The 18,200-nt window shown below is 38.4% G+C and overlaps 1 protein-coding gene across 9 annotated transcripts in view; it reads right to left on the reverse strand.

Annotated features, from left to right (window-relative positions):
• The window catches only part of LOC118212995 (SAM and SH3 domain-containing protein 1-like), an 85,473-nt gene that overhangs the window by 19,400 nt on the left and 47,873 nt on the right, over positions 1–18,200 (reverse strand). For 6 of the 9 annotated variants that reach the window (XM_035391621.1, XM_035391581.1, XM_035391638.1 and 3 more), the window contains exons 2-9: positions 16,382–16,510; positions 12,815–12,874; positions 12,675–12,724; positions 8,514–8,554; positions 6,082–6,168; positions 5,776–5,888; positions 5,244–5,345; positions 3,747–3,882 (exon numbers count right to left, since the gene is read on the reverse strand). In XM_035391621.1, coding sequence (XP_035247512.1) covers positions 3,747–3,882; positions 5,244–5,345; positions 5,776–5,888; positions 6,082–6,168; positions 8,514–8,554; positions 12,675–12,724; positions 12,815–12,874; positions 16,382–16,510 — 718 coding nt within the window. The remainder of the gene's footprint in view (positions 1–3,746; positions 3,883–5,243; positions 5,346–5,775; positions 5,889–6,081; positions 6,169–8,513; positions 8,555–12,674; positions 12,725–12,814; positions 12,875–16,381; positions 16,511–18,200) is intronic. The other 3 variants (XM_035391597.1, XM_035391590.1, XM_035391630.1) reach the window with 3 other exon arrangements.

The raw sequence follows: 18,200 nt of genomic DNA on the forward strand, positions 1-18,200 counted from the left end.
CTGCAGCAATGGAAGTAAATTAAGCCTTGAAAGTTGATGCAAACAATTCCTACAGGTGTCCCAACTTTTGTTGATTACTTACAAACCCTCTGTCCGTATAAAATCAGTGTTGGAACAGACTGTATTACGACACCCTCTGAAGCATTATTTGGACAATATTGCACGTCAGGAAGTAGAGAATTGCTATCATAATGGCGAGAAAAAGACAATTAACAAAGGAAGACAGACAGACCATTATAACCCTTAAAAGTGTAGGTCTTTCCGTTAGAGAAATTGCAAAGGAAGCCAAGGCGTCAGTGAGTACAGTTTCCTACACCACTGAAAGGCACTTGGAAACCGAAGGAAACTCTGACAGGAAGAAGTCCGCCAGACCCAAATCCACAACAGAATCAGAAGACAAGTTTCTGAGAGTCAACAGCTTGTGTGATAGGCGACTCACAGGACAACAGCTTCAAGCACAGCTTAAAAGTGGTTGAAGTAAGCAAGTCTCAGTTTCAACAAGAAGAGAAGACTTCAAGCTGCAGGTTTGACAGTTCGAGTGGCAGTACAAAAGCCATTGTTAAAATGGTTAAATAAGAAAAAGAGGCTTGCCGGGGCCTTGAAGCACCGGCAGTGGACTACTGAAGACTGTAAGAAGGTCTTATGAAATCTTCGGTTCATCACGCAGGGTTTTTGTACGCCATTAAGTAGGTGAAAGGATGGTTCCTCAGAGTGTGACACCAACTGTCAAACATGGAGGAGGAGGCGTGATGGTCTTGGGCTCTTTTGCTGGATCCAGAGTTGGCGACTTGCACAGAGTGACTGGCACCCTGAGCCAAAAGGGCTACCACAGCATTTTTCAGCGCCATACCCTCTGGTCAACGCCTAGTTGGTCAGGGGTTCTTCCTCCAGCAAGATAATGACCCAGAACATACTTCCAGGCTATGTCAGAACTATCTTAGAAGAAAAGAACAATAGGACAGGCTTCAAATCATGGAATGGCCAGCACAGTCACCGGACTTAAACCCCATCGAGCTGGCTTGGGTTGAACTGGACAGAAGGGTGAAAGCAAAGCAACCTACAAGTGCAACACATTTGTGAGAACTTCTGCAAGAGTGTTGGGAAGATCTTTCCAAACAATATTTGATTTCCATTGCAGAACGAATGCCACGAGTGTGTTCATCTGTCATATCTGCAAAAGGTGGCTACTTTGATGAGTCAAAAAATTTAAATAAATTGTGTTAAACAGAATAATTCTATGATTTCCTTTTAAAATCTCCAATTGTTTATTTGTTGTATGCGTTAATTTCAGAGTACATTGATACAACTCTGTGAATTTCAATAAAAACTGGAAAAATTGAGGTTCTAAAATGTATATATATATATGTGTGTGTGTGTATACATATGTATGTATATATGTATGTACACATATCAGAGACTGTAAAAAATATGAACAACGCTACCGTGACGTCAACCATTGACTCTTCGTGGGTCTCTGAAACAAGTTTTGAAGCTCAATGGCGGACGTGGCCATGTTGTCGATTTGGAGCCAAAACCATATAGTTAAGCGGTTCTGTGATTTTTACAATGTGATTGACAGTCCGGTGCGGAAAAGCCGATCAATCTGAACGAACGATTGCAGAACGAACTCGAGGCTAGGTGACTGTCTGCCGTTATGTTTTAAAATATATTATCAAATGTTTACAGAGTTTAATTTCCATCCGTGACTGTACGGTGTCATGTAATCACGTTATATGTATGACATTAATAATAAAATTATGTTCAGTTATCTTCAATTTATATTTCTCAGAAAAACAAATATGCTTAGCTAGCATAGCTTGCCAGTGAGCTAGGTAGGCTATCCGTGGTTAGCTCACGCATTAGCAATATGAACCACAGGGGAAGAACATCGACTACACTGATGGTCAATCAATCAGAGATGTGTACTGGTGATTTTTGACTAGGCTAATTTTCATATAACTGTCTGGTAGACCTGCTGTTAACCGAGCAAGTTATCACTGTAGGTTTTCGCCACAGTCAGTTAATGAGCCAGTAACTGCTACACCATCGCCGTTTGTGGTGTTCACTTGCTGGGTGACACAAGCTGACCGATCATTCACAAGTCACTTTTAAACGAATAAAAATTAACACTGTCAGTGGTAATTAACAAATCTACCAAGTATTTTAATAACTGATCTGCAGGTGTGTAAATATGACAACGCACTTTGTAGAGCAAGTTTTCCACCTGGTGCATGAAGACAAGAATAATTTACACTGAATTTCGAAGTATTATTATTATTATTTTTTATTGTAGATCATCAAAACCAATGTAGAAAAACCAATATATGCATAAGGAGCCCCCAGGACAGATTCTGAGAACCACTGGCTTAAATGCTCTTGTCGGTCTGTTAAATGCTAAAAACATGTTCCTTCTAAATGCCAGTCTTACAATGATGGTTAATTTTGTTAAATTCTGTGTGTGATTTCATCGTGTGTTGTATGTTATCCAGCAAATAAACTTTAATACTCTTAATTCGCTTCCTGAAACTGACAATTTTGCAGTGTTTATCCCAAAATTGGGATTATAGTAGCTTTGTCATGTCCGTGAAGTATGGCCCAGATAGACATTTACGGAATGTACACAACTGACAAGCCATCAAACACGTTTGACAGATTGAATATTTGCCGGTTACGGTTAGCTAGCTAGTCAAATGGCTTGGTAGCCGAAGTTGCAAACTGTTTTAGCATAGGCTACTGGACTACCAAATATAGCAAATAAGTGTTAGCTGATTACGCTTTCTGCCAACTAATTATTTGGTAAAGTAGGCTAAAGGAAATAGTAAATATGACTTGGCTACCGAAAAAAACTTCAGAGGAGGATTATTTTATGGTCGTCTAGTGCAGCTGTAAATAGCACATGCCATAATGAAATCACTACGAAATGGTATGCCTGCATTTTCTGACTTCGCACAGCTGGACCGTGGATGATGAGTCAGAGCCGCAATGTCAAGGCCAAGAGGCGCCACCTCCCACCACAGTGACCATAGACTGTAGCCCCTACTGTAGCTTAGTCCTCTGCAGTAATCAGGAAGTGACGCAAACTGTACCTCATTGGTTCATGACAAATATTATAACAGTGCCCAAATGACACAGTAAATCATGAAATCGACCCATGGACAGTCATAAGACGAATAAAATACACATATTGTGACTATTTGTTCTTGTGAGAAAAAATGATTGACTTTGTATTTTGACCGAATTTGTACCATAGACTTAGATGGAAACCGGATATGAAAACATACTGGAGCCAACCGCAGTGGCGCTAGTGAGCAACCAGGAACAACAAGACCAGGAAATGAGCTTCAAAAACGAAGTCTGGTTTTGGCCGCTTGATACATATATACAGACAGGTGACAAATTAAAGAAAAACCTGAATAAATGAGTGGAGAAACATAACATTACATTACTGGCATTTAGCGGACACTCTTACCCAGAGTGACTTACACAACTTTTTTTTTACATGGCATCCATTTACACAGCTGGATATATACTGAAGCAATGCAGGTTAAATACCTTGCTCTAGAGTACAACGGCAGCGTCCTGACCAAGGAATTGAACCTGTGACCTTTAGATTACAAGACCAGTTCCTCATGCATTATACTACACTGCCGCCTGAAGAATAACAAATACAGATGCTGCCATACTGGTGTACTGCAAAATACAATTAAGCAATTAACATCCTATCATGCTGAACCCCATACTTGTACCTTGAGAGCATAGCCTCGTTTTCTCTTCCTCCTCTCTGATTAGCTTCTTACTGCCCTGGCGTGAAGAGCTGACCAATGTCTGGGCCTGGATTAAGGTCGCCAACTCATCTGGCTCATCATCTGACTGCTCCCACAACTTGAAGAGATAGGAGAGAGAGTGAAGAAGAGGAAGAGGAAGATTTTTACATTTTAAAATGTATTGAAATGTTTTTAACCAAAATGTGAGAAAACTCTGCTAAATTACGGATGTTGTTAAATATATCTGCTGCATTTTAAAAAGCAGAATACAGAAATATGACCTATTATTAGGGCCACCATGACCATGTGACCTGCAGGGATTTAAGCTTCAATAGTTCATCTTCCAGGGGTCCCCACAGGCACTCCAACAGCACAGTCACGTAGCTAAACGTACAACTGAGTTTCTAATTTAGACATTAATAAAAACAATTTGTTGATTTAATATGGGGAAATTCAGTAAGGAAAGTGGACACAGATGGAAGTTCAATTGCCACGAAAAGCATGCCTTTGCGCCAGTGGTCCTCACTCTTGTTCATGGGGAGCTGCAGGGTCTGCTGGTTTTTGTTGTTACTCAGAACTTAAGTAGCACAGCAACTGATCAGTTAAAGCAGTTGATTACACAGTTAACTGGTTCTGAAATGGTCAATGATCTTCAGAAAAAAAAAAAAAACCCAGCAGACTCTGTGGCTCTCCACGAGCAGGGTTGAGTATCATTACAGTAAAAAGAAAATTCATCCATATAAAGCAGGGGTGTCCAATCTTTTACCCAAGAATTTCAAAGTCTAAGACTTTGATTGAAGTCTTGATTGAAGACCATGATTAGTTAATTAGTTGAATCATTAATTAATTATTTTTATTAAAGTTTTTTTGTGCAAGTTAAATGTTATATAACTGCTCTTATTTTTAATATTGGCATTTCCCACTGCTTCTGACAAAACCATTTAAAAAATACTGCAGCATGTCCACGGTAGTAAGTAATCGAACTGACTTTAAGCAGATCATCTGTGCTTAATTCATGCCAATTACTTTATCATCTTCTATTACTGAATGGGATAATTGTCTGAGAAAGGGCTTGACAAAGGCTACCACAACCTCTAGCTGGCAGAGGACTTAAATACATTGCGAGAAAACAAGAGGAGTCAAATTGGTGGCCCTATCTATTGTTTATATATGACAATGAAAGTGTATGTATTTATAATGTGTGCCAAACAGAGCCCAAAACTAACTACACCCATTAAACACATTTATAATTCAGATCAATATCAGACTTTGACAGACAGACTTGGCAGACAGTGCTACAGCATGTGTGATAGGTGGTGACAGGGGAATTGTTTGAATTCCCATGTGGAGCTTAGAAATATGTTTACACATTCCAAGCTTTATTTACACATGATCAAAACAGCTGCTTATGTTGCAGTTTGTAGATGAGTTGTATGAATGAAACTTCACTTGTAATAGTGGGTAAGGACAGGTGCTTACATCGCAGTTTGAGGATTGGATATTGCAGTGGCAGGACTGGCCTGTGCACTCTGGCCTGTCCATCCATCCGGACGGGCTGTTCTGGGCCTCAGACTCCGTCAGCTACACAAAGGAACAGTTCAGAGGGGGTTTGCAGGGGGTTCCCCATTCATAGAAGCGCTCCAGCTGACAAACATAAATCTGGTGATTCCCCAGGACCTAAAAATTTCTAATCAAAGTTACACAATAGGCACATACCCAGTCAAATGTGTTAATTCAACTCCAACAGAGTATTCATGAGTTAAATAGGGACCATGAACTCTGTAAGAGTTGATTTAACATTTAACATTTTACTATGTGGATAACTATAAAACTATGGACAGAATCACTGTCTGCTTTGCAGCATTAAATCCACACAAGTGGTGTGCTCTTTGGCCAGTAGATGAAAGATGGGGAAATAAACAAGAAGAAAAGGCACAGAGCATGAAACAGAGGGTGGAAGAGGGGGAGAAGAGTGAGATAGAGCAAGAAAGAAAGAGAAGGCGAATCATACATGGGCCAATGCTTCCTCCACTGTGATGGTCTTGTCCTTCACCATTAGCATCAGCTGAATGCTCTCCATGTCACTTCTGGTGACCTCACTAGCAGGGCAGCTCATCTCTTCCACTACGGGTCAAAGACCAGAGGGTCAGACCACAGCAGTGGTCAAAGCCCACACAGGAACAGCACAGAACAGGAGGAATGGTAAAAATGGTCTGAACTTTACAACCGGGTTCTGCTTGTGTCAAAGCTGAAACATTTTACAGTAAAATAAGAACAGTTCTGTTGTAAAGGCCCCCCTACCACCCACCCACCATACCTTTGGATGTTTGCCAGGGGACTCCCCTCTGAGACTTGTGAACGTTTTGACAGAACGACCTGTTTCTCTTCTTGCCATCCCACTTCCCTAAAAAAGGGAAGAAAAATTTGCTCTACCTGCCAAACACCAGTATATGCTGTCTGTCCATCAAAGCCAGGAAGTATTCCAAAATCCTGAGTACAGACTTTTTACGGAATATATTACTTGTAAAACAAGCTTCCATTCACTTAAGGTGCCTTATTTTACTTCATTCAAATGAACCCTTTCTTTTCTTGAGAGAATATTATGTGCTCATTCGATTTCTTGACATGTATATGCAAAAACGTTTCTGGTGTGATCATATTACACACCACAAACATTTAATAATATTACATGATCTGTTATTAGAGGTTTATACATGTTACAGAGAAGAATTTGTACGTTCATAGGATATTAACCCCTTAGCGCACATGCCAAATCTGGCCAATCCTTGCCCATTTAGGGGGTACCCTATTTAAAGCTTTATAACTCCAGATGTGAACACCACAGAAACTTGAAAAATGGCTTAAATGAAGCAAGACTTTTGTACCATTTACAATACTAGCTTAGATTACTTTATATTAATAATTTTGGAAGAAATAAAGTGCCACAAATGCAATTGTTTAGGCAAAAAATCTCAAATGAATTTGCTCTTTTTTGATTCGCAATGAAATACTGGGAGATTGCATATACAGGAGGTTAAAGTATACATGTCCTGGATCAAAAACCTCTTGACCACAAGTTCATAAAATCTAAGGGTGGATATGTAGAACTACTAAAGATCTATGAAGCAAAAACTAAGCAGTGTACCCAGCGTCTCCAAATCTACCCAAAATGTCTAACTTATGCATTGCTGTAAATCACAACAAATCAACTGTTTTTACTCAAGAAACTCACTGTTGCATCATTTTCAAGTGGTAATTACAAGCTTTCTGTCAATACTGTGGTCTAAAATAGCTGGGGTCCAGAAACATATCCAAAATCTCTCCAAAAAGGAATATAGCCTAATGCTTTTTGTCCATTGTAAAGCATATACATGAGCCCCTTACAAAGGTTTCAGATGAAACATTGAAATCAGATTTAAAAAATAATGCAAACATATTGTCACACAATGCTGTACAGTACCTAAATGTGTAATAATTAACTCTTGAATGTATTTCTATACTCTGTACTCTTGTATGTCTTCTTGTATGGGGATGGGACGATATGAAAACAATTTTCAACCATCCACCACGTTTTGGCAATGTTCCAACACTCTGTCCAACACTCTGTTGCATGCATCACAAAAACCATTACACTATTGACTAATGCTTACATTATAGTGTCAAATATCCGCATTATATAATACCACTAACCTATTTAAAGACACCCAATTTCAAAAATAACGCATATAACCGAAATATTTTTAGCAGTAATAGCCTACTTACATAGCAATGATGAAATTTTATCTGTGTTCAGTAGATGGAGACAGAGACAGTGAATCAACGATACAGTTCAAGCCGCTTCTGTTCTGCTCCAGAAAACGATGTCAGCTAGGTCTATCAGCAAACATATGGCTTAGCTATGCCCAAAAGTCCTCAATAATAATAGTATTTTCCAAGAACTTACAAAAAATCGTTAACAACGTTACGTTAGGAGCACGTCTTTTACTGCTACCACAGAGTTAATGCGATGATAAGAAATTTTTTGGTTACGCTGACCTATAAAACGCTATTCCAAAAGCAAAAGTAGACATGTTATACATCGTTAGAAAGCTTATATCTCACCTACTGAATAAATGAATTGTCAATCAAGCCAGACTGCACTAACAAGGAGACAACGCTGTAAACTACACATGTGGTATTACCTACAGCTATTTTGGAAGGTACCCAGTGTGCGTAATATTTCACAAACGGATTGTCCAAGACAATATATGACCACTCAGTCTCAAAAGGGACATCTCTATGCGTAAAACCAATGGTAAGGTTGTGTATTTATTCAATATTTGTCCCAGATATTGACTGTAGAATGACATCATATCATTAAAAAAAAAAAACAGAGGGTAAGGATAAAATTTCTGTCAGGTCTCACTGTGATTCCCTGCTGCAGCACAGGCCACTGGAGTGGATTTACTGCATAATGCAGCACTCAACCATAGAATGCTCATACCTAACATAACATACTCGCAAAAAATGCATGTACACACTAACCCACATGCATGCATACACACATTAACACACACACACACACACATATACACACATGAACTTACACAAAGACATGCATGCAGACTAACTGCACACATAGACACACACATGCACCCATCTCTACATTACGGACAGGACCCATAAACAATCACAAATCATAAAATATCAGTAGTTATGAGCCGTAACACATGAAACCCATCCAATAATGAAATAGTCTGTAATACCAACCTACAAATCCATCCTCAGAGCTTGACTGGTGATGACGCAGCCTAAAAACATGGAGCCAAGAATCAAACTCGTACCAAATGACACCACCTGACAAACAGATCTTAACTGCAATACCTTTCTCTTTCTGATACTGTTATATGTACTTTCTTTCTATGCTGCAGTTTTAAAGCATTTAAAGAGGCTGTACAATAGACCTCTAAACATTCTGCACAGATCAAAGGCAGTGAAATTTTGTTATCACTGTGTATTAATATGACATATTTGCACTGCATATACAGTGAGCTCCATAATGTTTGGGACAAGTACTTTTTTTTATTGATTTGGCTCTGTACTGCATAATTTTTTATTTGTAATCAAACAATTTGAAGTTAAAGTATAGACTCAGTTTTTATTAAAAGGTATTTTAATAAATTTTGGTTTCACCATGTAGAAATAACAGAACTTTTTATACATACAGGGTGCCATAATATGTCAGACAATTGGCTTCATAGGTATTTCTGATTTGTTATTGCCGTTTGTCAGCAAATGGACCAGACTTGTGCCAATGAAAGTCAAGGAAGCCATTATAAGGCTGAGAAATATGAAAAGAATAATAGTCACAGACGGAGGCCAAACCATAGGCTTACCAAAATCATCATCATTAAGAAAAAAGAGAGGACTGGTGAGCTTAGTAAACGTGAAAGGCCTGGTATGCTAAGGAAGAACTCTACAGTCCATTTACTACCCCTCTAACTATTAGAGACTTTCTGCTTCTTTCCCTGCCGCATTTGTGCAGCCTGTGATCAGTCTAGAAAAGAGATATTCACTAGTAATATTACCTCTATGGAATACAATATCAGACTTTATATCAGAATTTATAACTAGCACTTCAACTAATGATATTTATTTTATTTCTTGTTCATGCAAATTACAATACGTAGGTAAGACATACCGACAGTTAAAAACGTGCATTACTGAACATAGGAGTGCTGTCTATAGTAATGACATTCACTCAACTATCGTAAGACATTTTACTCAAGCCGGTCATCCCATCTCTGCCCTCTCCTTTTGTGCAATTCAAGAAATCAACAAAGCATGACAAGGTGGCAATATTGAACTGAAACTGCTACAAGCACTTTTTACTTGAAAACATTACACCTAGATGGCCTTTAATGAAGATTTCAATTTAAGTTGTATTCTGTAGATTTGTCCTTACTGTATATCATGCCCATTTCAATGTTTGATATGTTCATCTTTTGCCTCATATGGTGTTGATTGATCTTCAGTCTTGTCCTTATTTTGTGTCTATCAGTTGGAAATGATTATCTCTCCTTTCTTAGTGCTTAGTCATTTTAATACTTGTAACTTTCATGCTTTTGATGGTGTCTATCTTGATGCTCACATTTTATATGTGATTTATAAAAAGTGTATACAAATTGTTAGGCTTGCATGAATTATATAATAGTTGGTGCTCTTCCAAATTCTTTTCCATTTTTATACACTAGTGTGTACAGCTGAGACCAAAAGTTTACATACACCTAGGCTAAGATATTCAAACTCAGTTTTTCACAACTCTGCGCATTTCATATTACCATACATTTCTTTTAGCAAGTCAATTAGGACATCTACCTTGCTCATATCAGAGGTTTGTTTTTTTAAAACAATCGATTAGAGACAGATTTATTTCAGCTTTAATTCACTATATCAGAATTCCAGAGGGTCAAAAGTTTACATACACCAAGTTTACTGTCTCTTCAAACAGTCTGGAAGATTCCAGAAATTGATGTAATGACTTTTTAGAAGCTTCTGATTGGCCAATTTTTAAAATTAGGAGTTAGAGCCACTGCCCTTTTGCCCTTGATACCATGAGAAAATCCAAGCAACTCAGCCAAGATCTCTGAAAAAAATTGTGGACCTCTACAAGTCCGATTCCTCCTTAGGAACACAAGCATCTGTACAAACAATGGTATGCAAATGTAAAAATCTTGGGACCACACAAACACTTCATTGTTCAGCAAGGAGGCACAAATTAACTCCCAAGGCGGAACAAACTTTGGTCTGAAAGGTTCAACTGAACCTCAAGACAACAACAAAGAACTGGTGAAGGAGTCGGAGGCATCAGGTACCAAATTATCTACATCCACCATTAAGAGAATCCTACATCACCATGGCCTGAAGGGCTGTTGCACAAGGAAGAAGCCCCTACTCCAAGACCGGCATAAAAAAGCCATAATGAAGTTTGCAGGTGATCACCAGGATGAATATAAATGATCAGCGCTGTGTATAGTGGAAAAAGGGTGAGGCTTTTAATCCGGACAACACCATCCGAACTGTGAAGCATGGGGGTGGGAGCATCATGTTGTGGGGGTGTTTTGCTGGAAAAGGGACTGGTGTACTTCGAAAAATAGATGGCATCATGAGGAAGGAGGATTATCTAGAAATACTGAAGCAACACATCAAGACATCAGCTAGATAGTTAAAACTTGGTTGCAACTGGGTCTTCCAGCAGGACAATGATCCTAAGCATATCTGCAAAGTTGTAACAAAATGGCTTAAAGACAAAAAAAAAAAAAAAGTACTGGAGTGGCCATCACAAAGCCCTGACCTGAATCCCACAGAAAATTTGTGGACTGAACTGAAAAAGTGTGTCCGAGCAAGGAGGCCCACAACCCTGACTGAGTTACAGCAGTTCTGTCAGGAGGAATGGGAAAAAAATTCCAGCAAAGTATTGTGAGTAGCTTGTGGAAAGCTACCCCAAACATTTGATTCAAGTTAAGCAAGGCAATGCCACTAATTACTAACAAAGTGGATATAAACTTTTGACCCATCTGATATAGTACATAAAAGCAGAAATAAATCTTTCTAATACAGTTATTATTCTGAAATGACCTCATATAGAAATAAATTAGATGTCCTAATTGAAAAATTGAGTTTAATGTCTTTAGCCTAGGTGTATGTAAACTTTTGGCCTCAACTGATAGTTACTCAGTCATCAACTGTAAAGGTCTTTCTTAGCCTACCAGGGCCTTTGCCGTTACTGAGCTCACAAATGCTCTTTCTTTTTAAACATGTTCCAAATGGTTGACTTTGGTAAGCATAAGGTTTGGCCTATGTGTCATGGTTCTGTATTTTTGTTTCTATTTTTCCTTTTTGGCCTGCCAGTTGGCAGCACTTCTCAGTTTTTGTGTTTCTGTTCATTCCCTCATTGGTTTCCCGTGTTAATTGTATTGTTTTCCATTATTGTCTTGTTATTTGATCATTGTTCCCACCTGTCTCGTTATTTAATCATCGTCCCCACCTGCCTCTCGTTATCCCTTCCCTCTCGTTTGATTATGTATTGAGTTCACCTGTGTCTTGTCTATTTAAGTTCTTTGTCCCCTTGACTCAGGTGCTGGTTCCTAGTGTTTGTTTCTGACTTGTATGTATCTGCTTGCTTGTGTTTGTGTTTCTGACTGTGTTTCTGCTTGTGAGTTTCCGCCTATTTGTGTGTTCCGCCTGCCCGTATTTCTGACCTGCCTGTGTTCTGTTCTGCGTTTCTTTTGGTTTTTGAGTTTGTGGTTTTGCCCCTCGTGGCCCCTTTGTTTGTTCCTGAGTTTTTTTTGTATTAAATTCTTTGTGTACATTTACCGTTTTAGTTTTGTGAGTTTTTCCCACTCTGTATTTGGGTCCATTTTCCCGAAAACCCTGACACTATGTTTCTGTTTTTTCATATTTCTCAGCCTCTTAATGGCTTCCTTGACTTTCACTGGCACAACTCTGGTCCTTATGCTGACAAATAGAAATAACACACTTGAAAGGCAATCAAAAGCCTAGATTCAAGACTAGATAGTGAAAGCTCTCTTAAATTTGTACCTGACAAATCAGAAAGTCCTATGAAGCCATTTGTCCCAAACATTATGGTGCCCTGGAATGGGGGGATTACGTATAAGTGGCATTATTTCTACATGGAAAAATCTAAATGTATTAAAATACCCTCTAATAAAAGCAGAGAATCTGCAGTTTAACCAAATATGCATTGTCTGATTGCAAATCTAAAATTGTGGAGTACAGAGGCAAATCAAGAGAAAATATGCCTTTTCCCCAAACATTATGGAGCTCACTGTATATATACACACAGAGACATTACACCCAAAAAGACATAGCACTCACACAAAGTTAGTGCTTATGAAATGGTAGCCTTACTTCCTCTGGGTCTCTGGGGTGCACATCGTACTGCTGAACCCTAGCGACTCCTGTGGACAGGAAGGGGAATTGCAGTCAAGTTATTGCCTTATTCAGGAAGCGACCCCACCCCCACAGGACTCAAAGATGCTCATTCTCACCTCAATCTCTGACCGCAACTGCAGTGACACAGTGGTGGTTTCCTCTTTCACCTGAAACTCATAAAGGAGGAGGGTCACAGAAAGACACTGCAGTAGGCAAGGTGTGTAAATATCCCAAAATATTGATATTCATTCAGATCCATGTCGTTTTATTCTCAATCAAGTAACTATTATCATATTTGATATGGTGCATAATAACCCCTTCGCGCAAATCCCCTAGTGGCCAGGATGCTGGTGTCCTGAGATTGCTTAACTCAGACATTCAGTGCTCCTGCAACCAAGCTATTAATGGAAATAACCCACTCTGTCTAGCTTTACTGGTTGACAATACACAACAACTATGCCAAGTACCACCACTGTCGTGTAGTTTGTCCATTTAACAAGCACCCCATCCCTCATCTGCAACTATACCCCCCAAGCAAACACTGCACAATAGCGTCCATTTGGGAGTTAACCCCTTGGCGCGTAGTCACACTAGTGTGACAGTGCTAGAGTGGTCCGTGAAGCGTACAGTCGCACCGGTGTGATTACACATGATTAGAATGTCTATTTATGAATGACGCAGAAATAACCATTTGAGTTGAAGTTTGTTCTTTCTAAGACTGAACACACTTATTTTCCACAAAACACTGCGCCACATAAACTTTTCACAATGCCGGTTTTCATGTCCTCAATTTGAGCATTTATTTGTTTATGCAAACATTCACAGTTGCTCAGGTTCAAGTTGAAAAAAATACAAGGCTACAGTTAGCCAACGTTAGACCGCTAATTAAACTGTCAAAATGTGCAAAATACGGGCTGGCCAAAAGCTGAATATGAACACTAACAGTTATTACAATTTTCAGTGTATCGTACAGGTTAACTCGCGAGTGATCAGAATAACTGAATAAACACTCAGCAGAAGTTCGAACATAATCTGACAGTAATCCGGTTTTATGCCTCTTTTTGTTTTCAACATAAGGAAAGAATAACACAAGGGAGTTCTGCATGTGGGTACCATGGACAATGAGAGCTAGCATAGAGGGGGGTGGTTCTGGGATGCTGGAACTAACTGTTGAGCCTTCCCGAGGTGTCGTGGGCCTAACTTGATGGAACACCGGTGAAGGGAGGTGCCCACTTGATAACCCTGGTGATATGCTGGCTCGCACTGCATATGTATCTACACATTGGGTTGTGGTGGCCATTAGAGGCCATGTGGTAGGGTATGTAGCATCGGCATTGTCAATACCTGGAGCTCACATCAACGGAGCACGGGTCTGTTGAAGTTGGCAATGCTGTTTGGGGGCCTCTATGGGCCATGTAATACATTCGTAGTGTATAGTATAGTATAGTATAAATATTCATAGGCATGTTAGACTTTCTTTTGGGAATGGGATTGGGTTTCTTCATTGAGTGCTTATCCTTTTCATTAGGGCACAAGTATCTTGTGTTTATTATAAAAAAACTGTGACAGAACAGTGGAGTTTTGAAACTGCTGGTGCGCATGCAGAAAAAAAACTCACACTGTGGTTGGAAATATTTTAGAATTTACGTGTGAAAAATTTAATGTAAATAATCGTTGACCACCAAAAATTTGTATTTCATCATAGCAGCAACATAAAGCCAACAACGCCAATACAGCAGTGAAAAACACTGCTCACTGAATATCTGTGAGTAAATATGGAATAAATATACAATATTACCCTTTCAAGATTCAGTGGTCATCTATTGTCTTGAACAATCCTTTTGAGAAATAAACACGCAAATAAAAAGTGGGGGTAGGCATTCAAATTGGCCATGCACAAAACATCACAAGATGTAGTAACTCTTTCCAGTTCTTTTTACCCAGTAGAGGACAGTATAAGCTTTCCAACAGTGTAAGGCCTGCTTCATTTATAACTTAAACTGACTGCTCCGTACGAACAGGTAGAATGGTTGCTACATTATAGCTTTGCACTGTGAACCACAAAATGTTAGTTATATGCGAGCACTCTTTACACTGTTATTGGTTTTTTTTCCCACTTTGGTTTTTGGAAGATTTTACCAATTTTGCCAACTCATCAGCATGGCCAAATTCCCTGGGGAGTGGGTCAGAAGAGGAGGAGGAACCAGGATACATACAAATAAGGCAAAGTAGGTATCACTGCTTGTAACATTTCAATTATTTACATGTCACATTTTTGATATTGTTATATTTGCATTGGTCATAATGGACAACTGTTAGCCTTTACTATCATGCTCAGGATATATTTGGGGGCTAACTAATAGGCCTAGCTGTTAGTACAAGGACATTGTTAGCTTACCCTGGGCTGTGTTAGTGTTAGCATAGTGGTTCCTGCTGGCCTACTTTTTTAGAATTCATGCCACTCATGATTAAAGTGAGTGTCTTTCAACAGGTTTGTGCTATTCTATAATGTGGGCATTTCACATACTATAGTGTAAGCATTCATAAGTGGCTCATGTCATGTCTTATGTTTGATACACCAGTATACTGTGAAACTAGAACATCGTCAACATTTTTCTGATGGTAGAATATTATTTTAGTGTAATATTATTGCAAATAATGTGGGGTATTATTATCTCCATGGGCAATATTTGTCACTTAGAGCATGGAAAATACTTATTCAAATTTACTGTGTGTTGATATGTGCTAGATTAATGTAAAATTTCCCTTGTAGTGATAATAAATAGTAACATTTGTAAAATGTCTTCCCATCCCCATTTAACAAAACATTATATATTATACAGTACAGAAAAACACACAAGCATGAATGATTACATATTTAGGTATGTGTACCACAGTGTGTCACAATGTGTTTGCATTATTTTTCAAATGTGATTTCAGTGTTTCATCTTAAACCATTGTAAGGGGCAAATTATATGCTTTAAAAGGAACTAGCATTTTATTAATTTTTGGAGAGATTTTTAGACATCTAGATATTTTAGACCCCAATACTGATGAAAAGATTCCCACATTAAAAGTGAATTTCATGAGTGAAATCAATTGATTAGTAGTAAAATATATGATTATGTTATGATCTACAGCAATGCACAATTTAAACATTTGGGATAGATTTAGAGACATAAGGGACACCAAGGTACACTGGTTCTAGAGCTTTTCTAGTTCCACATACCCTCAGATTTTGCACACTTGTGGTCAAAGAGTTTATGATCCAGGACCTGTGCAGTTTTTCCTGGTTTATGTATAGAATCTCTCAGTATTCAAACTAAAGGAGAACAACTTAATTTTGCACCAAGATAATCACATTTGTGGCACTTCATTTTTGCCTAAATGAATATATACTCATTTAAGTTAGTATTGTAAATGATACAACTGTCATTTTCCAAGTCTCTGTGATACTTACATCTGGAGTTATAAAGCCCCAAATAGAACACCCCCTAAATTGGAAAAGATTGGCCTGATTTAGCATCAGTTTCTGATGACCAGCTGGTTTTCCAATGCTGTTAAATGAGTTAAATGATGTCCCTGATCTAAAACAAGAAAATACACTTCAGGTAACTAGAATAGGGGGAGTATTATGTTATACCACTGCTTCCCTAAGCAATGCAGGGTACTGTTGCTCTTACTGGGTCCATGTCCCGAGACACTCTGCGCCTGCGAAGCTCCTCCATGCGGTCACAGACGTCACTGAAGCAGGTGTTGTAAAACTCTGCGTACTCCTGTGCCAGGTCATTAATGTTCCCCAGAGAGCCATCCTGCAACAGACCAACACACATCAGCCTTGAAGCCCCCTTCAACAGGTCCAAAATACAATTGCAATGCTGTAGACTAAGACTAAGAATATGAAAATTTGGTAATCAGTTGCTGGGTGGCACCCTCTAGGAATACGCCAAATTTCATAAGAATTGGTGATAAGGAAGAATTAAGAAAAGTAATAGATGAGTAAATATAATATTAAATGGTTGCCGATTTAAGATGTTGCTGACCAATAAAGCACAAATCTATGTTCTTAATGATGGCTTTTGTTAATGTAACAAGCTTGAAATCTCTGCAAAGGAACAGAGATTTCTTAGGAATTTTTGAATATTTTTTTATATTTCTATCTCTGTAGTGTCACCGTGCGGTCGGTTTTGGCTAAGCCTTTAGGGCTGGAGTCTAGATCCTACTGTCAATGCACACTCCAAGTTTTATAATTTTACATCAAACAAATTTGGAACATTTTTGTGATATGCCACACCTGCAAATTCTCTGGATTGTCATTTGACAATAACCATTTTACATATCCACTAGAAACTTAATATCTGTATAAAGATATTTGAGATGTGGCTAAATACAAAATTTTGGTAAATTTCTGTAGGAGGGAAAGCATTTTAAGTGTTTTCCAAAAATTCGAAATGGCATGAAATCCAATATGGCACATTTTATGGCCCTTGAGGCAAATTTATTCCTCATGAGGAGAGCATTGTCATGATATTAAATATGAAGGATTTTCTAATCTTTTTGGAGGAACATTTTGGTTGTTATGGGAATGCTTGTGAGCTACTATGTGGAGGAACTAAGTCAGGCAATGATTAACACTAAAAAGACTAGAGGTGACGCCACTGGGTGTTTAGACTTTAAAATTAAAATTACTTCAATACTCTAAATACAAAAACTTCTTTCATGATTTCTCCTGAATATTTGGGCTTAAAATTCTTTTTTATTTTTTATTTTTTAAATTCTAAGAAATCAACTTAGTAAAGAAATACAGGTAGTTTGTGTCTTCACAAAAATCCCCCACCAGACAATAGGCAGCAGGTGTTGGCACCTGGCCAGGTGTGAATGTGTCACTGTCTCCTCCAGCATGCTGTTGAGCAACTGAATGACCAAAACTTTGATACGAATTGTTTGATCAAGCGTTATCAAAACAAATTTTGCATGTATATTCACACAAAATCCCAGATGCAGATTCAGATTCTGCTGTTGTGTTCAGAAAACAGAAGTGACAATGATTATCGTACCCAACACAGAAAACAATAGCACGGTAAAGGAACATAAACTTTGACAGATGGACTTCCATGATTTCAAGTCACTTTAATTTAGTTTGTGCTGCAAAAAAGTAAAGAAGAAAGTAGACATGTCGCAGTGTTCGGTTTAACCCCGTGGCATATGTTGCGTGAGCCTACGCAGACTGTCACCATCAATGGTATTTTGCGATTGGAGTTTCAAAATAAAGTAAAAATAAAAAATAAATAAAAGTGAATTGACGTTATTGAATGAATATTACCACATTATATTCACACAATGCTCAATACCATCAGATATTGCCAGTTCCCCTTAAGTACGCTATTTGAGAGTATTGAAATCATTTTTATTTGCATTGCAAAATTGTGCATGTTTTATGGGCATTATGTAAACTTGTGGATGTACTTTACTTTCTCCTCATTGACACTTGGAGAATATTCA

The sequence above is a fragment of the Anguilla anguilla genome, chromosome 1 (assembly GCF_013347855.1).
Source record: "Anguilla anguilla isolate fAngAng1 chromosome 1, fAngAng1.pri, whole genome shotgun sequence".
NCBI lineage: Eukaryota > Metazoa > Chordata > Actinopteri > Anguilliformes > Anguillidae > Anguilla > Anguilla anguilla.